Source organism: Grus americana, chromosome Z, assembly GCF_028858705.1.
Source record: "Grus americana isolate bGruAme1 chromosome Z, bGruAme1.mat, whole genome shotgun sequence".
Taxonomy (NCBI): domain Eukaryota; kingdom Metazoa; phylum Chordata; class Aves; order Gruiformes; family Gruidae; genus Grus; species Grus americana.
Genome location: NC_072891.1, coordinates 23,826,938 through 23,839,182, shown reverse-complemented (window position 1 = coordinate 23,839,182; position 12,245 = coordinate 23,826,938). Strand labels below are relative to the sequence as shown.

The 12,245-nt window shown below is 40.3% G+C and overlaps 1 protein-coding gene across 1 annotated transcript in view; it reads right to left on the bottom strand.

Moving 5' to 3' along the window:
* Positions 1 to 12,245, bottom strand: part of RNF180 (ring finger protein 180) — a 138,893-nt gene that overhangs the window by 75,348 nt on the left and 51,300 nt on the right. The window contains 2 exon segments of the mRNA XM_054809652.1: positions 1,054 to 1,098; positions 1,101 to 1,143. Coding sequence (XP_054665627.1) covers positions 1,054 to 1,098; positions 1,101 to 1,143 — 88 coding nt within the window.

Genomic DNA, 12,245 nt, shown 5'->3' with positions numbered 1-12,245 from the left:
CAGACTGCCAAAGAAACAAAGCAGCAAGATGCATGAAAAGCTGTGCCATCTGCTCCTGTGCCAGCTCCTGCTCGATTATGAACTGTTGCACCAGTTCAGCTATTGTGGTGTGATCAGCTTCTATATCATGGTCCACTGGTTGATGAGAGATGGTGGACAGTGTGTGATACTTTTCCTCTTGCAGCAAGAGCAGCCCATGTAATTGAAAGGCGGTTAACATAAAAATGGCAAAGAATGTTACTTGCAACGTTTTGCTCAACTTGCTAAAAAATCCTCCTACTACTACTTCAACAGGTCTACCAGATACAGCAAGAGAAAGTGAAGCGTTAAAATCGCTTTGACAGGGAGCAGACCTAACCTTTCGAAGGAAAACCACGGATCGCACGTAATGAGATCCTGCAGACCAGTACTGCCTGTTTCATGCTCTTGCACGTACAAACGTTAGCTGTTGTACAAAATAAAGGTCTAAATAACCAGGAATATGGTGCCCACGTCCCCGCGTAACATGAGCTCCTGACCGCAAGTCACCAGGCAGCACAGCCGCAGCAGCTGCCCTCGGCCGCCCCACTGATGCCCGGACACCTCCTGCGCCCGCCCAGGCCCCGCCGCGGAGCGGCGGCGCCGGTGCGAGTCCCCTCGGCGGCCAGATTCCTGGCCGCGCCTTCAGCTGGGCGGGAGGGGGCCGCGGCGGGCCCGGCAGCCGTCCCCAGAGCGGCGCAGGCAAGGCTGGGCTGCCAACCCCGCGCTGCCACGCACGCCGGCGGGCACCCGGGGCGTTTCGGGTGCTGACAGCCGGCGGCGACACTGCTAAGTTAACTCCGAGAAGTCGAGGCTGTCCCCGGCGCGTCGGCGCCCCCTCAGGCAGGCGCTGGGCTGGCCCCGGGACGGGCAGCCCCACCGCGCCCCCAGCTCCAGGCAGGTATCCGCACCTCAGCGCTCAGCCCGCGCCGCCAGCGCCCCGCTGCCTGGCGGCCGCCTCCCGCCCAGGACCCCGCTCGGCCCAGCCGGCAGCGGCGGCGGCACCTCCCTCCGCCCCGGCCCCGCTCAGCTTACCGGGCCGCGCTGTACGAGGCTGAGAGGAGGAGGCGACGCCACTGGGGCGAACGGGCGGGCGGGGAAGGGGTTGCGCAGCAGCAGCTGCTCCTGCGAACGGGAAGAGATGGGAGACAAACGGCGGCGGAAAGCGCTCCGCTAGCGCGGCGCCTGCCCAGGCCGGCTGGCCGTGGAAGTCACGGTGGGGCAGGCTGGTCCTCTTGGGCGGCTGCTGCGACCCTCGTCCCCGCGAGAGACCGGGCCCATCGCCGGCTGCGGAGCCAGCCCTACTGTCTCCGGGGAAGAGGACAGCGACCGCAGCAGCCTGCGCTGTGCCGGAGGCCTGAGGGTGGCACGTCCGCTCGTGTCCTGACTGGCAGAGATGGAGCCGGGGTGGGGTCAGCCGCGGCCGCAGGCTGTGACAAGGGTGAAGAGGCGCGGTACTGAATTACGGGGAACTAAACGAAAACTTTCCAATAAAAATTGGGACAAAACAATATGTTCCTCCTGGTCCGAGGAACAAGCCCAGACCCAGAGAGCTTACAGTCTAAGAGCGGACATCAGAGAGACCGAGAAGTGCCAGCAAGCAGTCACATCACAGTCACGCACAAGCAGGGTGTCATCCGTAGCTCCTGACTAACTTAATAAGCAGCAAGAGCAAAGGGAAAGCTTTAAATTAAATATCGGGGGGGGGGGAGAATTAAACTTGTGAACGTTTGTAGGGATTTACTGCAAGTCCTGCAGGGCTGCACGGGAGAAAAGGCAGGCACGCTGCTCTGAAGACTGTGGGCAACAGAGCAGCGTCAGGGGCCCCTCGCCGGTGAGCGTCTGTACCTCGGTAGTGAATAAAAGCTGGTGAACTAGATGAGCTGTGTTTCCAGCTCAATAGTAGTTTGGCTTTTTGGGATGATACTCTGACTTGATCAGGAGCTAACGTGCTGCTAATAATAGTTCTCCGCTTCAAACACAGGAAGGGACCAGAGTTATTTAGAGCAGTGTGGATGTAAGAAAGGCTGAAAGACTGCTGAGGAAAAAAAAAGTTTAGAGTCTGCCCACTTTTTGGGCTGTGGAGGTGGTTTGAAACACTGAAACCTCCATTTTATTGTTTCTCCTACATTTGTGATATCTAATTTCTGTGATTTTTCTTGCATTTCAGTGTACATGCCCTGTACGCCAAGACAAGGTTTTGTTATCAGGTAGCTATTTTGGGTGATGTAAGACTCACTATAAGATGTGGGCTTTCATGTATGCAGAAGTGCATTACCATAATATTTTTTTCCCAATTTTTTCTCATTTACCTAAATTTTTTTGCTATTTTTTGCTCTTTGCTATCCTGTTATTATTCTAACAGACTGCCTTGTAACAATAGAATTATTTAGTCTGTTTTTTCTTGGGAGAGAGTATAGGTTTATTCAGTTCCTGCTATTTAGAGTCCTATTCATAGGAAAAGTTTTCGAACAGCAGTGCGATACAAATATTTTAAATAACAACATTCATTCAGAAAGCCTTAGGTTTTTCAGTAATTACAGCTAACTAAATTACTTTATACTTGTTTGTGCTTAAACACTGTAATTGGATGTCGTGTTGTGGGTTTTTTTTTAAAAAAAAAAACCCACAACAAATTACCCTATGCTATGATCAACCATTTTCCTGTCTTACCATTTTCTCATGCCATGGTTAGAAAAGCTGTTGGTTTTATTTTTGAGGAGAGGATTATTAGGGTCATGTTAGTGATTATTACATTTGGCGAGATGTTGTGCTAGTTGCTACTTTCTCTTGCTTAATGTAGACCCATTAAGAAGGTCTACATAAAGAAGTTCACAAGTAGGATGCCCACAATAATTAAATTGTGTTTTGTTCTGCCATGATTGTACAGTAATTTTATGTAGAAGAGACACACTGTTACTTTCAAATAATTTCTAGTGTAGTACAATGTTCTCAAATTTAACTGAAAGAACTATTTAGAAAAAGCACTATTTATCAGTGATAAAGAGTTGCAGGTTATAAGGCATTTTCTAGCAAACTTAATTGGTAAAGGCATATAGAAACAAGCAAAACAGTGATGAATGGAGGAAATGGTTGGACTTGATGATCTTCGAGGTCTTTTCCAACTAAAATGATTCTATGATTCCATGAAATAAAATACAGGTTAAAATGACTAGCCTCTAATTTAAGGCTTCACCTTCTGGCGTGAAAGAATATTGAAACTATTAGGTCAGAGGGCTTTTACTCTTTTAAAATTTTGTCATCTCATTTGCTTCCACTTAAGTAAGATGTAGGGTTGGACTAATTGAATTTAATGGCATCCCTTGCTTAAGGAGAAAGAGCAATGAAGATGGCACTGGGGAAAAGAAATGAAAGGTACCGTATGGCTTATGTCACGGAAAGAGCAAATAGAATGAGGAAAAATAAAGCCTTGCTACTGGCTGTAAGATTATACTTTGCTAATTTTGTTCATCATATTTGATTTTATTGAGCTAGGGGAATGTGTCGTTCAGCTCTGTGGTTAGCTGTATTTATTGTCTTACAGAGAGGGTTTGTCACAGGATGAGGACAGGGCAGTTGGTCTGTGCAAGGTTAAGAGTGAGTAAAGTGATCACTAAGAAGGTTAATGGATATTGCTTGTGCTGTGGCTTTGAGATACATACAGAAGTTAATTCCGAGGCAGATATAAAGTGCTTTTTACTGGGATAGCCCCTTGAATTTATGGTGAGCAGTCCAAGGATCAGTGCCAAACTGATACACATTAAATCAGAAACCAGAGAGTATTTTTGAGTTGCTGTTCTGAGGGAAGAATGGTATAGCAGGAAGACTATAGTGAAGGCTGAATGCAGTGCATCAGTGAACACTGAAACACACTGTAGTGGTGTACTGATTTGTGCATATTTGTGTATTCCAATAGCCACAGCAGGGATACATCGTTTTCTTTGCCAATAGTGTTGATGAAGCTGGGAAAAAAAATATCCTTAGATGCCTAGGAAAATGGATGACCTGACTTTCATTCCTGGAGAGCTCCTTTCTTTACCAAAAGACATCTTCTTCAACAGAAGAAATTGCATTTTCTCCAGATACTCAGTAGTGTAGTAATGACTACCCTAGGCATTAACCCAGTTCTGTAATCCCTAGTCTTTTGACTCATTAGGCTGTCCCCATCAGCTGGGGTGATCTCCAAGACCTGCACATCTTTTATTTGATCATATGTGCTGAAGGAAAATATCTTAGAAAATGGCCAGAGAGGGAGCATTAGGAGAAATGAATGAAGAAATGGAAGCTGTTGGGTAGAACTTTCAGGACTTGATACTAAGCACAATAGGAAATTTAATGTTGTCATTACCTGTTTGGTTTTGGTTTGGTTTTTGGGTTGTTGGTTGTTTTTTTTTTTTTTTCTAAGCAGCTTGCATATTTGAACAGCAATGTATTAGGGGAAGCCCAATGAGCAACAATTGGTCTGTTTCACCCTTCACTATAGGATTCATTGTTGGAAGAACTTTGGTAACACTGGGCATTGCAATACCCATAAAGCATAACATTTCACTATATGGAGATGATCATCCTTTTGCATTTTATTGTCCTTTCAAAAATACACCCTGGTTTTCAATTTAACTGACCATTCAAGAGCTTTTCCTATTACAAAGTAAATTGTAAGGAAACTACATTTCTTCCCCTTTCCCTTGAAGATAATGGTCTATACTTGCAGTTAAGGTTCCAAATCTGATTTGTAAAGCTTTTCATACTTCTGTAAGAAATCTGAAGCCTACACAGAATATCCATCATTTAACAAACCATTTGCTTTCCCTTTGCTTCTTTTTGAAAAACAATCAGATTGGTCTAAAATTGCTATGTATGGTCATAGGCTGTGTTAGAGCTATGGTAACCATTTTTAAGTCACTTAGGACTAGGTTTAATAAAGTAATTCTTAACACCATTTTCTTAGCTTGTGGTTGCTTGTTCCCTGGAATGGAATACAGAACTATATTAAATGCAGGGATCCTCTCTGCACTTCAGAATCCTGCTGATGAAGGAATACTGCTATCTTGAGGTATGATAAAAGAAAATGCCATAAACAAGACATGTTCTGTAAATGAGTAAGGTCAGTGAAGTTTGTTAGATGTGTTCTATTTATCACCTGTTGGGAACTAGTTCCTAGAAGGGAAAGTACTCTTACGGAAAAGAGACCTAAGGTCACTTCTCAACTTGCTTATTCATCCCACATTTCCCATAACTTGGGAAAACATACTGCTTACCCAGGTAAAGATAAAAGCACATTCTCTTTTTCTCCATGGTGGCACAGCTTTAAGGAATTTATGACCTGAGGGGCTATAAGGGATGGAAGAGAACATGCCTGTGCTCAAAGAATTGTAGTGCTCACATAGGAAAGGGAATTTCAGGGACCTTCAAGGACCAACTTAAGTGTTTTACACTAAGCAGAAAAAATATGTTAACAACCCTTTGAAGAGGGTTTCGTACTATTTTATATTTAGTTTGGGTAAATAATAAGGACAGTATAGTTAAGCCAGTCATTGTAAATTTTTATCAGGGCTTTCGATTAAGTTGTTTCAGTTTTGATTAAAGGGAAAGACAAACAAAAGTATATCTTCAGGTGAAGTGCTTGACTTGAATAGTGAGCTTAGATAAGCTAAAGAAACTTCAGTGATAACTCTGCCAGTCTGAACTGCTCAGGAATTTGAATGGACAGGATATCTGAAATTGAAGATAAATTTATTTAAAATACCAAGAAGTTATAACTAAGCAAGGAAAAGACTTTCAGAAATAATGCCAGACCTAAACGGGTAGTTACTTAAAGAAGGATTTTAGAAATACATGAACACCTACAAGCAATAGAAAAGAACAGACAGAAATTAAAAAATACTAATCAGCAAATAAAGTTTTCTTAGAATGTAGAGCAGAAATAAAAACTGTTTAAATCAAAGCTGAATTGAAATTGAAAAGTTGTAGTTGTTCCACCAGGGAGATTTCCAGAAGAGCTTCCTAGGAAAAGTATCAGAGAAAAACATCAATGAACTTGAAGATGAAGTACAGCTGTATGATATGAGCCTTACAGCAGTTAGTGGTGGGACTTGAAGATCTGGAAGGTTCTTTCCAGTCATCTCTTACTACACTCCCAGCTGGTTTTGGTTTTTTATAAATCTTACACTGTCTGGGAAAAGGAGATTATCCTTGGTAATTTGCTACCTTGTGACTGAGTGTGTCTTTGTGTGCTTAGCCCTGATTTTCCTGTGCCATGAGAGGCACTACCTTGTCAGTGCTTAATATGTATATAAAAATAAAATTTCCTAAGAAATGTAAAAATATCTTTTATATCCTTCAGAAGGGATATGAAGGAGTTTGGTTTTTTCCAGTGCTGCTGTCATTCAAACATTCTGAACAGCTCTGCACAGTAATTTCTGTTTGGTGAAGTTTTAGCTTTCGTAAGACTCCAGCATCATCTACTGTTTTACCATTGTCAAAATTAAATCTTTGCAAATATTTTTTTATTCCAGTGTTATATAGTTTATGAGAACAGCCTGAAATTCATTCCTTTTCTAGAATTATCAATTTCACTTTTTCAGTAGGAATTGGTAGAAAGCAGTGAAAGTTTCTTTCACCCCTTAGTGCTAATGCCTGCATGCAACAGGCTTGTTCTTGGGCTGAGATACAAATACATTAATTATCCTGTTAAACTGAAAATTGTTTTTAGTGTATAGGATCATTAAAGCAGTTTAGCTTTTAAGCTGTGTTTTTCTTTTATATAAATGTATGTATGCCTGATATATTTAATCTTATATCTGACAAATATTAAACAGAGAGGAAGTAGGGAGAATAAGCAACTTGTCTGACTGCTGAAGAAAACAATGTCATCTGTCTTTCATTTTAGAAGACACCCTACGTTAAGGTATCTCATTCTCCTTGAGAAGAGATCAAAATACTAATTTTATAAGACCTGTTTAAGTAGACATATGCTGTGAACAAGGTATTTTTGCATAAATAATGATTTACACAGATTTTGCAGTTGCTATTAATGACATTCTGAACTCTTTTTATCCTGTTAAATTGCTGGAATTTATCAACTAAAAAACTTGGCATATAGTAAATCAATGGGCAATAAATTAATCTCTGAATTACTTTGGAATTAGCTTGTTTATGTACATGTTCCAGTTTAAGTTACGTAATTAAAATGTTCAATTATGAAAAAGTTACTTGTCTTATGCTCAGAGGATGATGTCCTCATTCAGATGTCAATTTCAATTGAGGACATAATTAATTTTGAGGTAATTTCTAGCTTTACTTTTTGGAAAATTATGTGAATTATTTATATTTCACAGTTTCTGAGTGGAGAGTTGTGGTCTGACAAATGCTATGGTGTGCTTGGGATTTACAATTTGATGACATAAAAAAGCAAAACAGAGACAGGACTTTAAAGCCTTATTTTTCTGACATGATACTGTGTTCAAATATGCTTTTGTTTTAGTCGAAAGAACCTCCTACATTCATGCCTGAGGAGGCATAATATTTTTACTGTTACTGAAATATGCCTATGAATTGTCCTGCCAGATCTCACAGAGATCACAAAATTCTCTTCTTGTCATATAGTCATCTAAAATGTGTAATATAATAAGATACTACAGTAAACAATGTTTTCACTTTAGTTATTTATCTGTTACCAGATTCTATCTAAATTGCGTGTTACCTCACTGCTTTTGCCATGGAAGCCCTTCTGTAATCCTCAAATGTAAATTTTGGTTTATCGCGGCAAAGGGACCTGTTAAAGTGACCATTTCGGTTGCCAAAACTAAGTACTCATGGTCTGAAAGGAAACTCCCTTTAGTGAGGTGACTCAGGGCAGCTGTGTGCATTGTAGTCAGTGAAGAGTGAGATTCCTTAAGGGGTGATTCTCTGTTCCAGCACTGAGCAGGATGCCACCAGAGCTAGTGAGTAAGAACGTACACCCATGAAATCATGACGCTGAACTCTCTTCAGATAGAAGCACTGATAGAGCAGTTGCTTTTCTGGCCTTTGAGATGATTTAGCCACATCCTCATTTCAGGCTTAAGCCACAGCAAACACAAGGACAAACTGTGCCCACAGTTTCTGAGCAAGACAATAGGCTTAAACATTTAGAAAATTTTGTAATTCATAATGTGGACATTATAAGCTGTATCACTTTAAGAGCTGCTTGACCATGGAAAGCTGGTATTCTGAGTCTTTTTAAATGATTTTGATACAAGACTAGGTTGAGATACCCACATGTATGTCTTCTATTTAATATGCTCACATATTTATGATACTGGCAGATATGACATGACCTTCTGGAGCAGCAGCTGAAGTCCAGGTTCAATACCTGAAGGCATCTCAAATATCTCTAGGAGCAAGCTTACTGGCAGCTGAATGGAGTTCTAATATTCCATTGAACTGTATCTGAGAAGCCCAAAAATTTGCTGTTCTTATTTGCCCAAGTGTTTAAGTTTTTAAGGATGATGAGTAGGAAAAGAAAGAGAAATCCTTTTCGGGCATCAGTTTCCTGTAGTGAACAACTCTCTGCAAATCTCTGAAAGTGAGATTTCTGCTTGTGCCCTATTCAGGGCATTTTCTGTGCAAACTATGCCTTTGCTTTTGAGTTTCCTAGTGTGACTTCTTAGGCAGTAAAGATTACTGATTGCTTCTTCTCATCCATCATGTTTCAGCTATGTCATCTTTAGACAACTTATGCTTGCAATCAAATGTATTCAAGCCATAGAAAAGTTGCTAGATTCTAAGTTCAAGGAATATGGGAATGATTGCCTTTTTCATTTGCCTTGACGTACCTTATGGCATTTGGTGTCTAGCCTTATGCATGAACTGAAAAATACGGTAACATCATGTTGTACTCGGCACTCTTTGAGAGCCACTTCTCAGTAGTTCTGTAGGATGTCGCTAGGTAGGTAGTGCAGGAGCTAGACATAAGCCTAGCATTTTAGATTTTCCTTAATACAAAGAGTGTTCCTTCAAGAAACCCCACTTTATGCTTTACTGTTTGAAAACTGAAAAATTGTGAAATAGTTATTTTGAGATTTCCTATACTAGTTGCTGGGACTTGTCTTATCCTTACACATTATGAGGAAATACCTCACTGTAATTAAGCTACCTTAGAATTCTCCACCTCTCTGTAATTGGTGTAAAAAAGGTTGTGATGGTCTTGTCCATCATGGTGAGAAAGCCCCATATTCCTGCAGAGTGTAGCTCCAGGCAGGGCCTGAAGGCATAAGAATTACCAAAAATGAAAGTATCTTCATTCCTATGCATTGATCATCAGAATTTCTGCGAGGGATTGGCTTGAGACTTATGATGAAGCTTTATCCCTTTGAAAACTTTGCTTAGTTCAGTATGACTTAGAACATCCTTGCTGATTAAAATGCACAGGCAACTGTAGGTACAGTTCTGAACAGGGAGTGGGGTGCAAGGTGCACTGCTCAAAAAGAATGCTTTTGAAGGTGGTTCTCTCACATTGGAATTTCTCCTGGTGTCTTCACCAGTGCCCTGCTGAATAACTGCTACAGAGGGATGAACTTTGGTACAAAATATCCAGGCACTCTAGCTTCCCTAACAAGTTACTGTATTTCTCAAACCTTAATAACAAATTATTTAAAATAATAGAATTGGCTTTTACATTTGGATTTTCTACTGAAAAAAAAGAGAATTTAAACTCAGAGCCTTGTTTGTGACAAATCTATATTTCTAAAATAGATTTTTCTTTTCACAGTAATCAGTCAAACTCCTTACTGAATTCTACAATGGAAAACAAACCCGTCAGGGAAACATGTGTTAGCACATCTTAGACAGATTAAATGCCTTCAGAAATATTTGCGTTCATAAATACCAGGTACAAATAAAAGTTGGGAAACTAAGTCTTTTCTCATTAAGAATTTTAATTTATTAAAACTATCAAGCTTAAAAGAAGAATTTTTCATTCACACATAAAGCATTGGTAGTTAGCCAGTTAATTAAAAGGAGATTTTCTTCCTTTCAATTGTTCCCATAGTTTTTCCCTCTTAATAAATTTGCTGTTGAATTGTCTTATTTTAACCAAACTAAAAATGATAGATTTTCCTTTGTCACAGTAGATGTCCAGTCAGTCAAGACATAGCAAAAATAACATGAAACAACATTATCTTTACAATCAACATGATCTGTACACTCTTTATAACATAATAGTACATGCAACTACCACTTCCCACATCCACTCACATGGTCCACTCACATTACTCAGAGAATCCTCAGGGCAGGTGCAGTGATTTTTTTGGGGGTGTATCTTCAGGAATGAGCACGACAGACAATGGATTTGTGACTGGAACTCTTAAATGATGCTAGTGTATAACAATGCAATATACAGTTGGCATGTAATCATAATTTTATATTAAATGGCAGTCTTCAGCCAATGCTTTGTCCTTTGGTCCATGATACCACTGGTTCAGAATGTGCCAAATACTTGCTACAGCAATTTCTTTTTCTCTGCTGCAGGAACCTAAGATCTGTGATTATGTATGTTTCAGGTTTTTGTTTTGATGCAATTTTTTTCCATTTGATTGGATTATTAATATTAGTGACATATGAGAAACTATTTGTTGTTTCTGTATTGTGTTGTACGTTACAAGGGAGCCTGTGGTGCCTCATGCTGAGTGCAACACAGCAAAATTGCTGTAAATTAATATGCAGTGTAAATAATAAGGATTATGAGAAGCTTTTCTTTAATTTTTATAATTAGTAGTAAAATCCTTCCATACTTCCACAAAAACATTTAATTCTTCTTACCTGTTGTATGGGGAGGTGAAGTGATAAGAGCTGTTAGTACTTTGCAAGCAAATTTAGTTTGCACACTAGTCTCTGTCCAGTTAATGGGGCTATAGAAATGCACACAGTAACATTTTACTGTTCTTTAAAGCTGAATTCTGAAAAGTATAATTCTGCGTTAATAGAAAAGAGAAAAAAAGTGTTTTGGTATTATATCGAAAACGGATTAATTTCAAACATTGGGAAAAATTATGTCTTTAAAGTGTCTAAACATATGGCTAAAAGAACCTAAATAATGTCAGAAAGTCCTTTGTGCTCTGCATGTTCTCACAGCCAGGCAATGTGCCAGGGAGAAGATAAGTGATGGGTCAAAGAATCACATTCCCCACCTGGATTATTGCCTGTGTCAGGTTGGCAGTGAGAGCCTACTTGGGCTAGTGCTTGGAGAGCTCCAGGAAAACAGCTGGCGAGATTTGTGGACTGCAGTTCTCTCTCCTAGGCACACACTTGCCCTTCAGTTTTCTGTTCCTGATTAGTCACTGTGTGTAGGCAGCACATCTGTCAGTGCTCTGAATGCTTCTGAATGTCCTGGGACACACACATCTCCTGAAGCAACCCACCTATGGTGTGGCATTAAAGTGTCGTCACTGACCAAAAGAGCTAAAGATACTATTTTTGCATCCGAGGGAAGGAACAACTAGATGTCATTAGCAGACTTGTGCCCATAACCATGTTCACATGTCTTCTAATCTGAGAAATCAGATGTGTGCTTTGATATCTTTTTTAAATAAAGTAGAAATGTCCGGAAAATTGTACTTTCAGCTATCCATAATCTTCCAAGAAGTTGAACTGTCACTGATCAGGAGTAGTACTGCCCTGAGATAAACTGATGGTTCTGCACAGCTATGGTCCTACACTACACAGGATACAAACATTTCTCACACTGCCCTGTAGAAAGAGCATGCTTGGGATAACCACAGAATCTGTGTCTGGTTTTTTGTATGTCCCATGTCTCTCCTAACTGCATTTTGTTATGCCCTTTTTGATACCTGCTTAATCTGTGTATTTTTCCCGTAGTAATAGTTTTAAAACATTGTCTATTCTGCAATCTTTTGTATCTCTTACTTTGACAAGGTACTAATACTCTTGTGTTATGGTTTCTGTCTACGTTTTCTTAGTTGCTTTCAGTATTTGTTTTTAATCTAGCACTGCTTTTCTTCTTTTATTTGTTTACCAAGTATCTCTTTCCATTAAATGTCTCTCTTTCTCTGTCTTAATTTTCTGAGCTCAACAGAAACACGCGGACAGCATCTCTTGCTCACTATAAAAATACGTATGAGATTGCTTTATGTAAAGCAAAAGTACTGACTGTTCTTCCAGACAGTGGGCCACCAAACAGATAGGAAAACATAAAACCGTAGATCAGATCCATCTGGTAAATGCCGCGT